Genomic DNA, 21440 nt, shown 5'->3' on the forward strand with positions numbered 1-21440 from the left:
TAATTCAAAACGAATCATCACGTTATAAAATGGAATGTTAATAACGGGAATAACATTCGGTTGCTTTTCAATCTGCATGTATCACTAGTATATTTGATAAATGTATAAAATAAAAATCTCATTGGTACGTTGTTGAATATCGTCGTGTTATTGTTTTAATTTAATTTATTTATTTAATCTTTAACAGTATCTCGTTATGAATTTGTCTTCTTTTTTTAAAGTAACATTGACAAAATGAACCAGTCATTTTTACCTGAATTTCGACAGCATCAGTCATAAATTCACCATAAAACTTGTAATGCACAATGATATAGAAATGAATGTGTTTTAATGTTTAATAAACCAAAATTAAATGGAGATAAATTTTCAAGAGTGAATCATTGTTCACAGAACATTAACTGTAAAATAAAAAAAAGAAGCAAAAAGCAAACAAGCTCAGTGTGAAATAGGTTTATTACAGAAAATCCCACCAACATTTTATATTATAATGCAAACTGCAAACATATGAATTATATTATTTACTCAAAGGAGAAGAAGTTGATTTACCCGTGGCAAAGAAATCTGTGTTAATTCTAAGTCCAACACAAACGCTTCCTTCCAATTCATCAAGGACGCGTCCACTCGAAAACAAAAGTACATTCCTCCGACGTCAGACAGTTCATTCTCGTTCTGTGAACAATAAGACTTCTTCACTCCGTGTGCAGGACAAAAATAAGTTATCTGATCCCGAATCGAGTCACTGCAAATCTCTGTAAAAAGTTCTTTTGCACATTCTGATTAAAAAGTGCAGGCAGTGAGACTTTCCTTCAGCGCTGCCGCCTCCGACTCTTCCTGTTCACATCATTCCACTGAACTGTTGGATATCAGAAGGATTTATAAAGTGATTTCTGAAAGGGTCTCCCTCGACAAGGCCTTCTATTCTAAGCACAAATATAGCTTAGGTGAGAACTGAACATGAACTACAGTTCAGTTATTGCTTAGATAAATAATATGGACTCTACTAGAGAAACTTCACATTGCTCAGATGCTTGTTTAAAAAAAGGTAACGTCTTTTGGTTGAAAAATCCCTGCGTTGCAGCCGTTTCAAACATCGTATGCATCTGCATCAAGTCCTGGAAAGTTTCAGAAAGGATTAGTCAATTGGCCGACGGAACAGCCAAGTGAAGAAAAAAAACAGTGTCAAATGTCTTTTTGTAACCATGGAAACAATCAGCACCGTATTCACTAAGGGCAAGCCAGTAGGTAACAGGGTAAGACACGAGGGGCCGAGTTCATGTTTGCACTGGGGAGTGCTGCGGGTGCAGAGACGCATGGCGAGGTCCTCACTCGCCGTGCTCGTAGTCGGGCTGTGTGCAGCTGATGCAAACATAGTCCTCGCGCTCCGCCCGCTCGGCTGACAGTCCCACACAAACCTGGTGGAACCACTGGTTGCAGCTGCCGTCGCACTGGACCCAGTTCACCTGCGCACATGAGGAAGGAAGTCGATTCAATTTAGATTCAAAACAAGAATGTGAGGAAAACATTGATAAACTTAAATATCTTTAAAACCCTTAATTCCCTGGATTTTCATTCAGCATGAGACTATGTGCTTTTTACTCGTTTTCTTTTCTTTTAATGCATCATCTTGGTATTTTTAACTGTTATCATTTCGTGCTACATTTTAAGTTCTTGTACAGCACTTGGTGTCGTTTTAAAGTTCTCTATAAATGAACCAGAGTTCAGTTGAGGAATATCATTTCTTTTTTTATGATACTTCGAATCGATATTTTAAATAATTTGATAACTTGTAGAAATTGTCTGTAGGTATAAGTGCACGCGTGAATGGTTGTGTGTCTTTCGGTGCCCAGAGACAGACCCCCGCCTCTCGCCCTATGAAACTGGGACAGGCTCAAGCGACACGGAAAATGAACAAATTCATTTGCTTTTTCGGATTTAAAATCGTATACATTTTTTTTATAGTTCTTTTATGGTTTATATTTTAATAAGTATAATTCCATTTTTTTTTATTAACAATAAAAATAAACTAATTAAGCTTAAATTAAATTAATTAAACTTCTGAGTATGAGAGGATACAGTGGACTCCAGCAGCTTTTAAAGCTGATCGTTGGACATATTTTGGTTATATTATAGCAGTTATCACAATATATTACATGTATTACAACATGTTTTGGTTATATTATAGCAGTTATCACAATATATTACATATATTACAACATGTTTTGGTTATATTATAGCAGTTATCACAATATATTACATATATTACAACATGTTTTGGTTATATTATAGCAGTTATCACAATATATTACATATATTACAACATGTTTTGGTTATATTATAGCAGTTATCACAATATATTACATATATTACAACATGTTTTGGTTATATTATAGCAGTTATCACAATATATTACATATATTACAGTATCACAATATATTGTGACTGTATCATGATACTGTAAGGCCAGATTCATGCGATTATAAAACTTCTACTTCTAACACGAACAGACGGCTGGACGCACCTCGTCCCCCTCAGGCTCTCTGCACCACGGCGCAGCACACAGCGAGTAGTCTTCCTCTGAATCTGATCCAGCAGGGTCGGACACCGAGTGTGTGGGCGAGGGACTTCGCATGGTTCCCTCGCTGCGCTCCTTGTTCTTCTTCGACTTCTTCTTACGCCGTTTCTTCGCCTTCTCGCAGGTCTGAGAATCGGTGCTGTCCTTGCGCCTCTTGGTCTTTTTGCTTTGAGCGTTTACATCCCTCTTGTGATGAGAGTTCTGCTTCGCCAAAAAAATGACATTCAGCCAAACACAGAAAAAGAAATCAAATACTTTTGGATTAATGTTTACCTTTCTGTGCTCGTCCTGAGCTGTGCCGTTTCTGCAGGGGCTGTCGTCGGAGGGCAGCGGGGCCAGTTTGTACAGCAGGTATCTATACAACTCTTTAGTCTCTGGAAGTGTGACCTGCAGGAGAAACCCTTCCACCATCAGCTCCTCCAGCTCAGGCTCCAGCCCTGCGAGGAGACACCAGGTTAGGCAAAGAAAGACCTACTTGAAGAAGCAACATGGCAGTTGTCCAACTCACCATCGAGTGGAATGGAGTGATGTTCAGTATAAAAAGACTTATTTAGGTGTAGTCCTGAGACTTGACTCGTTTTGCTACAATGTCTCCCCTGAAAACATCAGAGAAGATCACAATGGAGAGCCCGTTTCACAAACTTCTCTTCAAATAATGGAGCCTCACTCACCGTCCTGGATACACGTTCCAACATTCCATCTGTGCACGCCTGTTGGACTCGGTGCTGCCACCGCACCGTCCTCTCGATGAGGAAGCGCAGCGCGTCCCCCTCTGGCACCCGGACCCGGATCCTCTGCAGTGAAGCCAGCAGAGGCAGGACTTTGTCCAGGGGGGGTTTCCTCGAACGGTGACAGAGAGGACAGAACCAGGCGTCTCCGTGTTCTAGTTCCGAGGCCGTCGAGACACAGTCGCGGTGGAAGAGTTCCCGACAGAGCTCACACTGGATCATTGCACCTGACGGAACCTTTTGGCAAATACAGACGATAAGTGCGCTCGCGTTTTCAGCAGGAAGAAACTTGGACTCGTTGGAAGTCCTGAGAGCCAACAGTGTCTCCATCTCCTTCTGGCAGACATCGGCTAACGTGGCCATCTGTCAAAGAAAAAAAAAAGAGTCTGAAAGGAGAAACATTTCATCGTAACAAGTGTTACCAATACAACAAAACGACGAGAACTTCCTTTTAAAAGCCGTTTACTTCTCTAAACATGCTGCTTAAGCATTTTCATTGTGATTCATGTTCCTCTACCAACCTATTGTGCCCTTAAACTTCTGCCAACTCATAACATGACAGCGTCATTTAATCACAGTCCAGTAGAACGAAGGAACAACAGAGGAAATGAGGAAACGAGAACCAAGAGGGAGAAAAGGAAGAAAATGACATAGTAAATAAGGAAAGTATTAAACTCTACAGGAACTAAGGAAAAATAGGAAACAAGTTATCTAGATAGAAGGAAATGTGAAAGGAAATAAGGACACAAGTAAGGAAACTAGGAAACAAGATAGAAAAAAAAAAGGAATAGGAAACTTGAAACCGAAGAAGGAATCAAGGATGCAAACGAGGAAACAAGGAAATGGCAGAAAAAGAGATAGACAGCTAACTAACAGACAGATAACTAGACAGCTAGCAAGGAAACTAAATAGGAAACAAAACACAGAAGAAAGAAACAAGGAAACAAGATATGACATAAGGAATCATTGAGTGGAAATTGTGGCCTTTTAAATGTAATAGCGGTTGGGAAATGCAGCTAAATTAGTATAAAGTCTATTAAGTATTTACTTGAATCTGCAGATGCTAAGAATGTTTTCAAACGAGGGTGAAGAAGAGCGACACTCACAGCGGAGGCGGAGTCTCTGCTGTCACACAAAGCTCTTTCGACGTCACACAGCGAGTCCAGTGCCGTCGGCGATCTTTTGCTGCTCGGTGAGATTTCTTTTGACTTTTTTGATCTCGACTTCTGGTATCCAGTTCCTACACCACACCTTGGACTGAGTACCTGGAGGAAGAGAATATCACCACGTTATCGATCCTGGAATGTTTCGTCCGATTGTTGACGACATTAAAAAAGCGAGCAGAGGCGGAAACACCATCACAGATTTGGTTCAACATGTTATTTCGAGTTTACCTCCAACAGTGAGAGCTGGGAGTTTTTGGGCAGGAATGTCTTGGCTGCGCTCTCCTTCCACACCTGCACGTCGCCGATCAATGACTCCAGTCGGCTCAGCGGTTTAAGCCACACCGGGATGTCTCCGGCCCGGAGTACCAGCTCTGAGAGGCTGTCCAAGACGGGAATACGTCCGCCGAGCTGCAAGCACAGTGGAAAGGTTCAGATCTCAGATGTTTTTTGGGATGACCAAGACACCATGATGGCTGATGATCTCACCTGCAACGCTTCGGCTTCGGAGAGCCACTCTTTCGCCCTGACGACGACGTCCTTCAGCTCCAGACAGTTGGGGAGGTACGCAGGAATGTTTTCTACCTCTAGGAGAGCAGCATCGAGCACGTCCATATTTTCAGCAGGTCTGCAGAAATTCATCTTCATTATTGGACATTTCCTCATGACAGCCAAAATAAACATACTTTAATGCAACCCAGTTATTTACACGGAGTTTCAATTTACTTATTTCTATCTTTATTTATCCTTTACACAGAGTTTGCTGAAGCTGCTGCGCCCGAAACCCGTATCCAGATAAGCGGAAGGAAGCAAGACGAGATGCTTGATATAATCAATCATGCGACAAATAGACAATCACGTCACTGTTCTAACATATAATATCAAGTATCTTGGTACCCTTTTTACCATTGTCTGGTGCCACTATGATGCTAACATGTTTTTATATGGAATTTAGAAGACTGAAATATATTATTTTGGAATTATTGAAATAAAAATAGACTGCATTAAAAAAACAACAACATTCATTTGAAATGTTCAAAGAATTTAATTAATTATTCAATGAAACAAATTCACAATTTCAAAATAGAAATTGAATTAAATATTATAACAAAATCAATTAATGCTTAAAAATATTAAGTAAAAATAACAATTTAGTTTTAAACATTTGGAACATTAAATCTAGCCATGGAATATTCTGATGGCATTGAAATACTTAAATATGTATTTACTGTAAATACACTGTTACACATTTATATATTTTGAGTTATAAACCCTTCGCTTTCAGTCATGGTCCGAAAACTTTGTTTGACCTGAAAAGGTGCTTCTGACTTTTTCTTTTTAACCAAGATCTTAGCAATCCGTAGGAGTCGAGCCACATTTAAAAAAAAAAACGCTGAAAGACATAAACATAGAAATGATCTTACGTGGAATCCATGAGACTTGAGGCCCGCTCCTCCCACTGCTCTGAAACGGTCAGAAGCTCTTGCAGTCGTGCCATTGCTTTCTCCACAGAACTGTGAGGGGCCAGTCCGACGCCTTGGTCAATGAGCCGGCGCATGGTGTCCAGACACAGCGTATCCGGTCTATTGCTGGCCTGCTGCACCGCCTCCAACCACCGGGCCTGCTCCAGTCGCTCTCTGAGCTGAGGCAGCTGAGGCAGCTCCACATCCAAGCCCAGGCTCATATCCAGCAGCTCCTGGAGTTCCGGTGGGCTCGGTGACTCTTCGTTGAGAAGCTTTTCGCTACGTTGCTGGAAATCATCAACCCTGGACAACAAGTCCTGAAACCAAAACATATGAATGAATTTGAGCCGAAGAACAACAGCTCATGAGGAGAGACGGATCTCACACCTTCAATAAAGGTGCTTGTCTGATGTTGCAGGGGAGGCTGTCCAATTGCTTGACAAACGCCCTTAGTTCTTCCACAGTCTGCTCGTTTTGGTTTTGAGACTTGCCTCCACCCGAGCGATACCTGCAATCAAACATGACAGCTTTTAATCACATGGATCTTCTTTACAACACATCAGAGGAAGATTGTGAGTTTCTGGTGTGAAAGTCCTTTTTTAATACCTTGTCTGTCGCTTCCCATTGAGGAGCTGCTGCGCCGTCACAGCAACTTTGTCGGCCTCAGAAACAATGATGCGCAGCTGATCGAGGAGGCTGGTTTTGGGGAAACACTGCGTTTCCACTTGCTCAGCCAGGCTATGAAGTTCCTCCAAACCTGATGAGACAAAATGAGTTCCAGTTATTATTCAATTGGTTAACATCAGTGAGTCCCAAATAATGTATTTTTTTAAAGTTAAATATCACAACCATTCCTAGAGTGTTGGTTTAGGATTGAAGGGTTTCTTTTTGTCATTTAAAATAAGGACCTTGAATTTAATTTTTAAATAAAATGCAAAACAAGATCATGAGTCATTGGAGTCTGTTTACTTCGCACCTAATAAGTCTTTACTTCTTTAAATATCACTTTAATTAGATATTTCATTCATTTTAACAAACAAAACAGACCTTTGGTTCCAAAATAAATGCATGTTCTGGTTTGGCTTGAATCAAGTGTCTTTCAAATCTCAAGCTTACCTTTTTTCTTGTTTTCTTTTACTTCAAGGACTTCCTGGACACTACACACCCACTCTTTGTACGAGTCTGCACGCTGTGTCACGGACTCCATCATGTGGCTGAGCTCATGCATTGCAAACTTGTAACTAGTACAAAGAAAATATGTTAGAGATACAACAATTTTGAAAAGAGGCAACATTCATTTATTCAATCATTTCAAGTTTACTTAAAAGGAAAAAACGGCAAAAATACATTTTACAACAGTTTGAAAGAGATCAAAATCAATTATACAAGGGCCCAAAATGTGAAAAAAATAATCATTTGACAAGTTGATTGTGACAGGAAGTAAGAGTCTAATTGTGAGAGTATTTTCATTGCCCTTATTATATAGATGTTTTTCCTCCTCAATCAAAACACATTTTTTCCTTTAACATTGGTTTTACTCTAATAAGAATTCTCTGTATAATTGCTGACATTCATTATCTCTGTTCCTCATCTCATCTTAAACCAGGACATCTTTATAGTTTAAAATAATAATATAGACAGTAGCATACTTTTATTTTAAGACAACCACCCAGCCACATTAAATGAATAGGCCAGATTTGGTAACTGGGCCTTGATTTTGACTTGTTGTTGTTTCTAAAAACTCACTTGAGTGTGAGGCTGCTGAATGGACAGGAGCAGTGGTCCTGGGCGTGGTACAGGCAGACCGTCTTTCCAGGGCTGCAGGCGCAAGTGATCCCAGAAAGATAGCAGGTGGTCCGACATTTACAGCACTGCCGCTCCTCATCGGGGAGAACCTCGTAATCGACTTGCTGTGATCGAACCACACCCTGGGGAGTCAAGATTCATATTTGAGTAAAAGGAAGAGCGACCAGCTGGACAGAGATAATGGTTTTATTTTTCAGGGGGATCAATAAAGCATTAATCCATCCATCTTTAAGGACTCAAAATCTACTGTGTCCATTAATCTCATGTTTATAGTGCAGCAAAATTAAATGTAATAACAATAAAAACTCACGTGAAAAGACATTTCAGGTATATCAACCAAATAAATAAAAATGTACAGGAAATCCAAATTTACAATCAAGCTCACTTGTTTATAATTGACGAAATGAACATTTATTCTTTAGCTTTTTAAGGGATTGTGGGCAGTACTTTGGACTTTCATATGGACTTAGCCCAAGTAATTTATCTTTTCATCTTTAGATTGATATTTATTTGCAACAATCGTTCTGGACAGTTTACATGGAAAACCACAAAGTTTTATAGCGACATGTACAATTATCTAAAGCAAACTGAAGAAGTTCTTTCTCCATCTTACCATCTTGTTTATTTTTTCCCTCAGCTCCTCTTCCTCCTTCAGCATGGAGGTCATCTCTTTCTTCACAGCATCTGCCAAGTCTACATCCATACTGACCGCCTTGCAGGCCATGTTGCAAACCATCTCGTCGTGGGAGAAGACGCAGTACCTGCTCAGCTGACGATAGTGTGTCACACATTTTCGTCCAATGGGCATCTACGGGGACAGAAGAAAAATTACTTTTCATTTGGATATGTGAATTAATGTGGATCTGAAAGCCAATAGTGGATCTTTACTGGTCTTATATTGAGCCAGAAAATAAGCAGCCAAGATAATATCGCTTGCCGTCAATGTTAGATATTGAGAAATAAAGTCTACTGTGTAATTGATAATGTAACTGTTGAATGGTTAGGAATGTCCTGGGAACCCTAAATAACCGGTTTACACGTGAACAATTTGAATCTTCTAATGCTGAATGATACAATCTTGCAAGATAAATAGCCTTCATAAATTGTGAGATGAGTGACAAATATCTTCTGTTCCCATTACACATGTTAGATGTATGACAAAATACTATATAAATATACTATATACTGTACATATACTATGATAAAAACACATGGAGATCATGTTTAAAAGGGACCAATCAGAATCTTCAGTCATATGTAATTAAATGACATTCAGGAAGCTTATTTTCTTTCATGGGTAAGATTGACTTAAAGCTGCTTTTTGTAAGGAAAAGTGTACATTTAAAATAGACTCAACATGAATGTTGATGAATGAAAGACACTATCATTTTAAGATGCATGTTAAGAAAAACAATCTTACCCAGTCCATGGTGCAGAAGTTGACTGCTTCTGCGAAATTAAACCCTTGGTTGAAGCCACTGTGGTAAGCTCTTGGGAAAGTGATGACAAATTCCCCGGCACACTGATTAGTCCGGTAGATCTATGGAAAAAGAAAACATTAGCAACAGACTTCTGTCATAGACAAAAGACACATCAATGTTGGTGTGTGTAGTTAGTTACCGGAACACCATTGTTCATCAGTGTGTTGGGATTCATGATGGTGACCAGCTGGTGAAGGAGGTCTGGCTGCGACTCAAACAGCTCCGGGGCCAGTTTCCTCATGACCGACTCTAGGTGCTCCGCGGCATAGCCCGGGGCTCCGTACCACGTCTTTGGTTCCCCCCTTAACAAAAGAATATGGCATTGAAAATGGATCCATTCATGTGTTGCTAATGACAGATAATTAAATGGTATCAAATAAAACACGGGTTATGTACCAGTGAAGGTAGTTGATGGAGTAGCTCCAGTGGTCCTCGATGTGCCAGCAGAAGGAAGAGAAGCACATGCCCACATACAGCCACGGTAGCTTCATTCCACAGATGTCTGCTGTGATGTGTGTCAACACTGAGGAATCCAACACAGGCATGTTGTTCAGGTTCCAGCCGCTGCTCAGGTAATGCTGGAAGTCCCAAACGACATTTTAATGGTCACTCAAACATAAATGGAATTACTATGTATTATTATGAATTAAAAAAAAAAATCTGTATCATTACTTAAAAACATTAAACTTTAAAATTTGAATAATACACAACAATATAAACAACAGGTTAGTTGTACCTCGTCATCCTGGGAGACTTCAAAATGGCTGTTTCCTAAAGGAAAACCACTCCCGAACTCCTTGGAGGCAATGTCGGCTCCATATTCAACAGTCACATCCTCCTCAATCGTGCCGACTAGTCTCCAGAATTCTTTCTCCACGAGCTCAGTAGGAACCATCTGTGTCACACCAAAATATCATGAGACTTTCGACAAAACCAGATGTTGTGGTATAATGCTGCAAGGTTGAACATTGACAATAAACGTCATATTATCATATTTCAAGGGTAATTACAGCTTCCATGACAACTTGAGACATATTAACAACCATGTTAATGTTGCTCACATCGGTGGACACATGCAGTGAGATGACTGAAGCTATCCATTGAAAGCATTGCACTACATTTAAATCAATAAAAAATGATTTAAAAAGGCAACAAATGAAAAAGAATGTGCAAAGGAAGTTGCATGTTTATTAAAAGAACTTCAGAAAATCAACCCTGGTAATTATAAAACATGTTAAATTCCAAATTTAACTTGGGAATCAAGTTATTGTTATGGACCTTTGTATTGCTAGAGAGACGTGTATTGTTATAATTTCAATAACAGTGAGACTTCTGAATGGACAAGGCTATAATACAAAACTTCAGACAAGCAAATGCAGTCGTGTATATTCAAACTTGATAAACGGGCGGTGCTTTAAACTCACATGAACCGGCATATTAAAGTAATCCGACTTAAAGGAATCTGCCATGTCCCCAAACGACTGAAGTGTGTAGCTACGGGCCGCCTGCTCAAAACCAAACGCTACAGCAGGTTTGCCACATTCCTGTGAGGAACAAAAAACATAACATTAACTTCTGTTTAACTGTTGGCCGTTTGCCATTTGACAACACATAGGATTCATCTCACTTGTGCAAGGCATCTGGGGCATCTCCAGTCTCCTTTAGGTACTTCATGGAGTGGAGGAATCAAACAGAAGATGTGATAACTGTCGTCACAGCCGTCACACAGTAGCAGACGGTCCTCAGCAGTGCCACTGCCACAAACCAGGCACAAGTATTGCTCAACCTGAGAGGCAGAAGCAAAGAAAAAATCAAATGATTGTGAATAAATCACGACACATTTGAATTAACGCGTAAGAGTTTTTACTTACTTTATTCGGGATGGGTTTGTCGAATGTGCATTCCTTAACATCATCCAGTTCTTGTAAAATTGGCTCTTCTTTCACTTCAACAGCTCCCATTCGCCCTAAGCACACATTTAAGAAAATACAGTCAAGACAAAACTCTGAGAACTATTGGCTGTAATGACGATACTTACCATAACTTGATTTTGTAACCATGCGCTCAACTGGCTCTGATTTGGCTACAAATGTTCCCATCCTCCTCCGCAGATTGGGCCGATTCTCACAAATTTCTCCTGGTTCATATTTAACCCTCTGAGAAATATCAAATGAAAAACCGTGGTTAGTGAAGAACCAGATTTAAGATCAATAATGTTTGAAGGATTTAAATATTAAAATATTTTCCATTCAGCTCAGACAATTTATGATGTCAGTCATCATAATTTATTGGTTTTGAAGAACCTTTTCAAATGACAAAATATTTGTATGAAAAATCATACAATCCATTTCATAATGTAAACTTTAATCATAACATTTATGCATTCATTACAAGGAACAGAATATTTCAAATTGAATCTAAAAATCCCAATTTTTCCCCCCTTCACAAAAAAGCAAATTAATCAATTCTCAGTTTTTTAAATGCAAGAAAGAAAAAGGTTATTCAGAAAACTTCGCACGATAACGATCACTGAGTGAAAGGAAAAATATTTTTTTTTTTTTTTTTTTTTTAATAATAATTGTAGTAACTAGTGCTGTATCTCAAACTATATTTGCAAACAACAAGGAAGTATTTATGGTGGTTACTGCACCCAAATGTTTTGCATATGGCTGTTTTTAAGGAAGTGCGATTTTTTTTTCTCAACTAAAACTACCCAGGGTTGAAATACACAATCTGTATCATTTAAACAAGTGTTGTTTGAAGTAATTATTTTATTATTATAAGGTGAGGGGCTGTAAATATAACTCAAAATCAACATTTCTAAATGTTGTATGAATTGTTAAAACATAGGCCTAATCATCTTGACTTAAACACATCACATTACTCTAAAACAGATCAAACTCACTTCAGATCTCATTCTTTTAGCACGGCGAGCAATGGTGCAGATCTCCTGCGGCTGCACTGACTGCCGCTGGGGAAGGTCATGTGGATGGTACTCTTTGTCTTTTGTGTCATTTGTCAAGGTAGCCTTCTGCAAAAAAAGGAACATGGGAGAAGAAATCACAAACTATCTTAAAGTTTTAATGCAGAAATGAATAAGGGTGAACATGCTTTATTCCATTAAATTCAACCAACGTCTGATCGGGAATCATGTTTGATTTACCATTATGAGTTTGATAAAAGAGGATATGACCAGCATACTAGGACATGAAGACCGATTACTATCGGCAAAACCATTTCTGGAATTTTGAGGGACAGAATATACCAAATAAGTAATTTAATACTTGCATCTTACTTGCATCTAAGGCTATGTTAAAAATAAATCATAATTCTTTTAAAAAAGTAATTAATTAAAAAAAAAGAAAAAAAGGATTAGTTCAGGATTGGAGAGTTTGTTTTTATTTAACTGGCAAATTTAGAAAAGGTCCCATTTTAACTTCCAAATTGAATAAAACGATATGAAACATTTTCAATAATCACTTATCTGAAGCCTTTTTTTCCACTTATTATAGCTTTAGCATGCTGGCGTTTTTATTTCACATCCGTAGTATATTTTTTTCTACTCCGTTTTAAATCAAGTAAAAGTCTTTCCTGACTGTCTAGTCTCATCTTGATCAACAGAAACACATTCAATAAGCTAGAAATAGAACCTGGCATTAGTAAGCCAAATTGCTTGATTAAATCTGGTCTCTCCTTTTCTCCTCTGCTTTGTTTATGTGAACTTGTTTCTAAATGGTGAGAACAACAAAGTGTTAAAAGGTGAAGTTGAACTTACAGGCAAATTGGCTCCAGTCTGAAAGAGGTTGTATGGAAAAAGAATCCTCTCATAGTGCGCCCGAAGATGAGAGCCAATGGCTTTTCCCGGTGCAAAGCCCATCTTAACGGATATTTTAGTCCAGCGCCGGTCCCTGCAGACCGCCTCGAAGCCTCCTTCTTCATGTACCAGCTGATGATGTTCATATTAAGTAGCGTTAGGCTTTGCCTCAAATAAATAAACAACATGTTCATTTGGAAAAAAAAAAGGTTCTTACCGTATTAAGTTGGTACAGATCCAAAATTTTTCTTTCCACATGTGGAATTTTTAATGTACAGCCCTGAAGCTCCCAAAACTTTGCTATTTGGTCCAAAAAGTTGAGCTTTACTCTGGTTTGAGCCTTAAATGGAAAAAAAAGGACATCATTAAGTTTAGAAAACACCACCAACACCAACAGCAATGGCTGCCAATAATATTTGCAGCATATGGGTCAGCATGGCCATCTATATTTACTTCCATTGCAAGATTTTCTATAGAATAACAGTTCTTCAGGAACTAATGCGCAAATACAGAATGTTTCCTATACATTTGTAAAAGTATACATTTGCAGCTTGCCCCTACCAAGTTCAGTTGTACTGCATGAAATCATAACTATTGACAAACATCAGTTGGAATCGGAAGGCAAACCAAACAGCGGTTACATTGAATTGTATGTTCGTTTCAATGTAAAGTTGATTTAGCTCAGACACAAAGATCAAAATGTATTTAAAGAACAAGTACTGTGTTGATTTAAGTGTCTCTTAAATTGTCTTGAAACACTATTGTACTCATCAGTATGTTTTTACAAAACCCTCTTTTCATTGAGATATTTACCAACCACTATAGACAGGAGGAGTGAAGACTATTATTACATCAAAATGAACTCTGCTCTAGTAACCTCATTTGCCGAGATTTCAGAGGGGGGGGGAACTTAATAAAGTATATTACATCACATTAGCCGTCTTTTAAAGTGTTTTAGAATTTCTATCTGTAGTTGAAAACCTGAAGAATGTGCTGAAATATAAACAAACATACAGCATTGACAATAGGAACACCTGGTTAAAGACTAAAGAGATGAAAGTGGAATTATGTACGTACAACTTGTGGAAACACTGTTGAAAGGAAAGTGATGCCAGCAAAGACCGAATCAACTTACCTCCAATTCATTCAGCCTCTGAATCCTAGGCGTGAATTTCAATCGGTCCACGTCACAAGCAAATGGTGGCTGCCAGTCCTACAACAAACAAACAAGATAAAAGCCTCAAGATTATTAAAATCGATACAAAACAGAAGCAGGTGTGTTAATATTTTAAAACTAAACAAAAAAACATAACTTAGTTCAAATACTTAAAACAAAGTCCTGTTCAGTTTCAGAGCAATGCTTCTTGAAATGAGACAACATTTAAGACACAGACCCAGACAAGTTTCAGGTTCACATTCTTGGTCAGATAAATTATACAAGACACAAAAGAGACACACACAAACTTGGTGCCAAAATTAATTCAGAGAGTGAAACACTCGACAGAGTGAGCTCTAACAAACGCACAACTCAGCCACGACTCACTCGACTAAGCAGGGTGGCAGTGCCTACGACGTAAATAAAAGCCTTTGTTCCCTCCCATCCAGTACACAATGGACAACTATTTGCAAGTTACAATAGCCAACAAAAACTTCACAGTGCCTAAAAGGTTATTCACTTATTTTTGTTGAGCCTCTATTCATCTTGAATCAAACTATGAAATTTGACGCAAGCTTATCTTCCTCTCAATTAAATGCAATAGTAGTAATAGTAAACAATGACCCGCGTAAACATTCCATGATCTAACCAAATAATGGAATCCATTTTTCAAATAATAATCATTTTCATTTCATGTGACAAACACTACTATTACTTAGGTGAAAGATTCTTTAACAGACGAAGAAATTGGGGATAACTTTTTCAAAAGAGATATTTTTGGCGTTTTGAATCTGTGTCCCTACTTGGATTAAACAATGTTTTACTTATCAAATGAATGTATAATGAACGGTTAGTTATATTGAATGACAAATGTTTTCAAACCAAAAGCAAGTTTCACTTGAGCAAATCAACAAGCACTCAAACATGGAAGTTCCATCACAACAACATTTACAAGGGTGCAGATATTTTAACTACCACATTTGTAACAAATAACTGAAAAAGATCAAAACACAATTAGTCTTTCACTTTCACATTTAATTTCCGTTATGCCGTTGAGCATGTAGGTTTATCCATACAAGCGTTTATTGGACATCATTTAAAATAGATGGATAGACTTCGTTACAAAAACTGACTTGCAAGAGAATCACATCTTATACCCTTATACCCTATTTTATACCCTTTCCCTTGTGCATTTCACTCTTACGACATAATTCTCTAATATTCAACTATAAGAGAAGCCATTTTCCATATACTATTAAGACATTCACGTGCAATTCAGACACTTATGTCTGAAAAAGTTTCCTATTCACACCTTTTACTGGGTCTCTGCAAGTTTAGATGAGTCAAATTTAAAAAAAATTCAAATGCATGCTGATAATAAAAACAATCCTCAGAAACACCAGTTCTTGCTCTTTACTTCCTTTACAACCATATTTTATTAACCTTTACTTATACGGGTAAAATCTCATTGCAGACTAAAGGAGACACAACACACACACATATAACAGTATAATATAAGTAAGTAAGTAAATGTTATTTGTATAGCGCTTACATACGTTTTGCATACCATTTATTCAGACAAACGTATCATGAGGAAATTCAACTTGCATGCTATTTTAACTTGCCATCTTTGCGTGAAAAGCCCTGCTATTAACAAGTTTCATTCACTACCAAAACTATAAATGGGTCTGCAATGCGTCACAAAAATATAGGTGAATATTCACATGCTCACATCTCACGAGCTCATGTCTGATCTCTGATGTGTAAACAATTATGCCAATGCTATCAAAATCAATAGAAGAACATCAGCTAAAAAGCTCAGAGGGGGTTACACTGTCACAGAATCACATTTCTTTGACTTTACTGCATGTTACGCCACTCGTCCCTCACTTCAACATCACTTTTTGATGAACTGATAATTCTATTCAACTCCTTTTTTGGCTCTTATTTACAAAAGTGTGATTGTTGACTGACAGGATAAGAAGTGGTCTAAACGTGTTTCTCAACTTATAGGAAATGAAGTAGAAAAAAAATTGCACTACATAAACAGCAGTTTTGCTTACTACCAAGAACACAATTAGGTCACAAGAGACACTAAGTGCACATTTGGTCCAGCCTCCCCCACCACACAGTACCAAACGACAAACACAGCCGTGTAGTGAGAACCACACCACTTATCAAGCGTCCGTGAATTTCATTTGCATTTTTGTCATTCACTCAAGGAGACTCTCACGTACACAAGCCCAATTCACAGTCTCTGTGTGTGTGTGTGTGTCTGTGTGTCGGTGTGCGTGTGGATAAACATCTAACGTTCAACAAGTTTTGATAGATAGATAATTAAGACTTTATTAATCCCTCTGGAGATCTTCAGGAAATTGGATTTCCAGTTCACAGCAGACAATAGAAGGTACACTAGTGAACACTAAACAAGAACAAAGTGCAAGTATAAAGAACATATATCAAAGGAAATAAAGTCATGAAAGTCTTTGTATCCTTTGTCTTTGTTGTTTTTCTTTGACCTATGTTCTTTGTCTTTATCTTTAGACTTAGATTGTGTCATCTTGTTCTTTTTCTTTATGTTCTTCTTCTTATTTTATTTTTTATTTATTATTTTTTATTGTTTATGAAAAAATGCTGGCTATTGGAAAAAAACAATTTCCCGAAGGAGACCTCCTGAGGGATCAATAAAGTTTTACCTTACCTTACCTTAAAAGGCAACAAAGATCAACATAAAATAAAATACATCATGCTTTCACTCCAATGAGAGATATATTGTTTTCATCTGTAGAACAGTATGGGTATCTTCCCGACCTTGAATACATTGCATAGTTTGTTTTCAGATTACATAAACTATTTAAACACATTTCTGGTTTTAAAGGAAAGACTAATTTTAGGCTATACAATAAATCCGGTACATGACTATTTTGGGTTTATAGAAATATTTTACTAAAATAAATTCCTTTTTTAGTCAAGAAAGGAATATATTTTACGAGATTTTAGGACACATTCTTAAAACATTGTGTAATAGCAGAGGTAATGTTCAGTTTGAGATATTTCAACTTCCTTTATTGTCACAACTACTTGTCAAAAAGAGAAAAGACTTGTTAAAACTTATTTTACTGATCCACACTGATGTACAATCCATACAAAGTAAAGTACACCTGATTGTTCTGCATTTATATCGTGTAATAAAATGTCACAAAACATTTTTTAGAGAACTTGGCCTGGTCAGTTCACTCAAACCACCAACAGGCCCAAAACTACGACATGAATGCACAACTTCCTGCTTTTTTTTTTTCTTCCATTAAAACAACGACACGTTCACCAGCCATCGTTGAGTCTTTACTTGAACACTTAACACAACAAAATGGGGGCATCTATTATTAAGTGGTGCCAAGCTTTCGAATTCGAAGCTAGAATTACCCTTTACCTCGCAGGACACACCCTTGAAGAGGGTTTTATGCCCTAACCCAACACAAAGAATCTTAAGAGAGGACTTGTATGACACCAGTATTTGCTTTAAACTACTGCAAAACTAATGGCTGCATTTGAAAATAAAAATCATGTGGTTGAATTTAACGACTTGTTTGTTTTGTCTCCGGTTTTATTAGTATAATAGTAAACGCATATTAAGCCATGTTGGAATTATTGCGTTTCCTAAACTATTTAATATATTTTTAGGTACAAAAAAAAAACGATGATAAAACCAAGTCCGTGTCCTTCAATGACGCCGTGTTTGCTGCTGCCTGTCTCCATAAACAGTCGGCCATCGAGCACGTACATTAGTGGGCTTTAAACAGGCCCGACTCGCACTTGCAAAAAATATGTCAAAGTGTGTAAAGTTAGCTTTTGTATCAAACCAAATAACAACACATTGATATGAATTCCTTCCTCTCAACTCCAATCCACGAACTATAACCAGACGTAAAACGTAAACAATTGCTGTTATAGGTCTCCACTTGGAACTTTTTTCTTTTTTTTTTAGACAGAAAATACATGTTTATATCTATATCAGAAACCTCTTATTGACAATTCGCTATCATGTGTCGGTACTTAGCGTTAATAAATAAATGTTAGATAATAATAAATAAATATATTTCGGACTCGGGGCTAGCTGACGATTCAACTCTGAGCCGCAATCCGCCATGTTGGATCCTGTCTAAAAACACAACTTTGCTGCTAGTTCAAACCAAACTGTCCGCTGTCATGGAAGCAAACACGCCATGGTTTATATTTAGTAACTAGTAAAATATATAGAGTTACTCACTGGTGGGGGTCTAATTTTGCAGATGCCCGTTTTTTCTGCAATAGGTCGTATTTTGTTGATGTACGCAAAAGGATCGGCGAATTCCTCCCAGCTGGGCTCAAAAACAGGACACTCCGGGGGAGGAATGAACTCATTCTGCTGTGGTTGACTCATCCTTGCATCTTCTGTGTGATAGGGTGGTCAAAAAAACAACAAAAATATATACGTGCGAATCGCTGAGTTTAAATATGTCTCGCCATTTATTTTCAGCCTTTCAGTTCATGTCCACACTCCACTCATTGAACTCAAAGGCGAATTATCTACTTAGGAAAGACGTGACGTGTGCCTCCGCCTGAAAAAGTAGACACACGTTCTTGACGTGAATTCGTTATTTCGTGTATTCGTTAATCCGACATAAATCGTAGCAAACGAAATAAAATGGCACATTTAAGTAATAATATAATACATAATTTTGTTTATGGCAACAAAAAGTCACTAATGCGCGCCTAAAAAATACGTTAAATCAGCAATAGAGATCGCGATCGAGCATTAACACAATTTTGCTTAAAGAATAGCATTTAATCCCTAAATTTAAATTGATTTTTATAAACGAAGATACAGTAACTATTGCATTATAGTGTCGGGATTATTGGTTCCGTATTTTTCCATACAGATGATTACGTCCGTATCATTCGACTTCGTTTTCTCCACCCGGTGATACCGTATTGGAACCGTTAACAACTGAAACGAGCGAGGTCCGTTGGTAAATCCTCACCCCGCCCGGCTGCACTGAAAGAAAAGACACGTCCGGCGGTATGAAAGGTTTTCAAATCGAGCTATCCTGACAAGATCTTGCCGGATCTTTGTTTTTAAATGGTCAGGGGAAGCGTGCCGATTGGTGGTTAAGAACAAGCCCGCAGTCACGTGTCCACAGTTCTTCTGTTTGTTTTACGAACACTTTAATAACACACAAAGGATCAGGGGACTCCCACATCATCTTCAATTTAAAAAAAAACAAAAAAAAACGTTACCATATAACCACACTTGGTATAAATATGTGCGCAGTAAAAAATAAAAAAATATCTAAAATATATTTACATTTTAAAGGCAATTGTAAATGTGCATCAGCGATACCTTGCCTCTGACTTAAAAAGGAAAACGAATCAAACATTTATAATACACTTTTAAAACCCCGTTATGTGATGACGTTTTGATGGCATCTAGTGGTTGAACGAAGACCCTACACATGCCCACATGTTATTGTATGACTCAATTGTTGTTTATTTATAAAGATATCCTTCTTAAGCTTTTACACTGACCCATATTTGTACATGAATACTTCTAGGTCTAACTCATAAGTCTGGACACATTTAATTCACGAATACACATCGTTTTCCTGGAGTTTTATAAATGAACTTTTGGGGTTTTACATTATATAACAAAAGGTTATGACAAAAATTGAGCAATGTATAAACATAGAGCAAAATAATCAAGAAGTCAGTTTACAAACCTGTTCTCTCAAACACCTACACATACAAGGTGTCCTCGGTGCCCATGTTTGAGATTTAGGTCCATTCTCAATGCAAATCCACCAAAATTTAGGACTAATCACAAGTCCGGCCGGATTCATTATGCATGGTTAACCCGTTCTAGAGACACATAGTAGCTATTTTTATCATCCAAACAGTGCCACCCGATCGGTCCGATCTCACAATCTGCGCAGATGAGATACTTGATGTTCCCGACAACTTTAGTGAAGCCAACATTCTCAAAGGTGAACATGTCTTCCACGAGCCAGTGGGCATTTAACGTGTCACTGTCCACTGAGCCGTCCGTGCTTTGGACCCCCTCTTTCTTCCTCATGGACGGCATGACCAGCTGTTGGTAAAAAAAAAGGGATTATTAGGATAAATAAACACATTTGTACATGAGAACCATGTGGTGCTCAAGTGCTAGTGACAAGATTTTAGGAATGGTTGATTTTTCAATTTCAATAATAGGCTTTGCAAAAAACAAAAGTGTAATACATGGATCAATTGGATACAAAGTAGATCTAAGGCACAAGATCTAAGTTTTTTTCTGTTTGCATATGGATTACATGCATGTATACAGAGGAACAAGTGAGACGTCACCTCTTTTTCAGCAAACACTGCACTTCCTGGAGTCAAAACCTTAGATCCACAACGTTGACACAAGACAGACTTAATGTTCTTCCCGTCTTCAGAGACCAGGTCAGAACGATCAGGTTGGTTACATGTGTCCATTCTAAACTCACAACAAATATGGTTCAATTGCGAAGCGAATCATACAAGAATACATTAAAAAAAAAAAACAATGATCATTTGAATACATATTATAACGTCATAAAAACATACAGAAAGATGGTTAAAACATATATATTTCGAATAAAAACAACAATTAAAAAAGTAGTAGAAGCAGTAATAGAAAAAAGTATAATTGCTATCAAACCTTGAGCTTGAGTAGTAATACATTTAAACGGGACTTGTCATAAAAACATACAGAAAGATGGTTAAAACATATATATTTCGAATAAAAACAACAATTAAAAAAGTAGTAGAAGCAGTAATAGAAAAAAGTATAATTGCTATCAAACCTTGAGCTTGAGTAGTAATACATTTAAACGGGACTAGCTCTTGTTACACCAGAAAACACTATTGTTTTATGCGTGACTTACATATTGTGTTATTGGCCTCAATAACGTCCACATCGATCAGAAAAATGCGAAACATGTACACAAGAAAAACATTGCGCGGACTTAAAAGACTTTAAACTAGTTCTTCCTCGTGAATTAATGCTCAGTATTGAGTTCGCACACGTATATTAATAGACATCATTACATTCACGCTTGAAACATAAATGACTATTGCTTACCTATTAAAGACAGTGTAGCCAAATCAATCGAAACGTAAATCGATGGGAAAGTGTTGATGTGTATGATCCGTGAGAAGCTAATCGAGAGCTAGCAGTAGCTGATGCTGCCGACGCAGAAA

At 37.7% G+C, this 21440-nt stretch overlaps 2 protein-coding genes across 3 annotated transcripts; both read right to left on the reverse strand.

Moving 5' to 3' along the window:
- Window positions 1-435: 435 nt before the first annotated feature.
- kdm5ba (lysine demethylase 5Ba) lies at window positions 436-18946 on the reverse strand. 2 transcript variants are annotated; one of them, XM_087800845.1, is made up of 27 exons: window positions 18451-18946; window positions 14163-14240; window positions 13245-13367; window positions 12989-13159; window positions 12119-12244; window positions 11252-11369; window positions 11085-11179; window positions 10841-10999; window positions 10638-10757; window positions 9950-10108; window positions 9610-9791; window positions 9353-9515; window positions 9153-9272; window positions 8346-8540; window positions 7673-7854; window positions 7043-7167; window positions 6533-6683; window positions 6314-6434; window positions 5888-6243; window positions 4953-5091; window positions 4695-4874; window positions 4407-4565; window positions 3244-3663; window positions 3081-3168; window positions 2846-3009; window positions 2519-2776; window positions 436-1460 (listed from the first exon to the last, which is right to left on the reverse strand). In XM_087800845.1, the coding sequence occupies exons 1-27, from the start codon at window positions 18601-18603 to the stop codon at window positions 1323-1325; spliced, it is 4443 nt and encodes a 1480-aa protein (XP_087656971.1). In that variant the 5' UTR covers window positions 18604-18946; the 3' UTR covers window positions 436-1322. The 2 variants fall into 2 exon arrangements, with proteins under 2 accessions (XP_087656971.1, XP_087656972.1); XM_087800846.1 differs by having other exon boundaries at window positions 2519-2773; window positions 18451-18945.
- Window positions 18947-19683: 737 nt separating this feature from the next.
- Window positions 19684-21440, reverse strand: rabif (RAB interacting factor). The gene is made up of 3 exons (XM_087800733.1): window positions 21322-21440; window positions 20562-20694; window positions 19684-20307 (listed from the first exon to the last, which is right to left on the reverse strand). The coding sequence occupies exons 2-3, from the start codon at window positions 20691-20693 to the stop codon at window positions 20059-20061; spliced, it is 381 nt and encodes a 126-aa protein (XP_087656859.1). The 5' UTR covers window position 20694; window positions 21322-21440; the 3' UTR covers window positions 19684-20058.

Source organism: Callionymus lyra, chromosome 10 (assembly GCF_982586985.1).
Source record: "Callionymus lyra chromosome 10, fCalLyr1.hap1.1, whole genome shotgun sequence".
Lineage (NCBI taxonomy): Eukaryota > Metazoa > Chordata > Actinopteri > Syngnathiformes > Callionymidae > Callionymus > Callionymus lyra.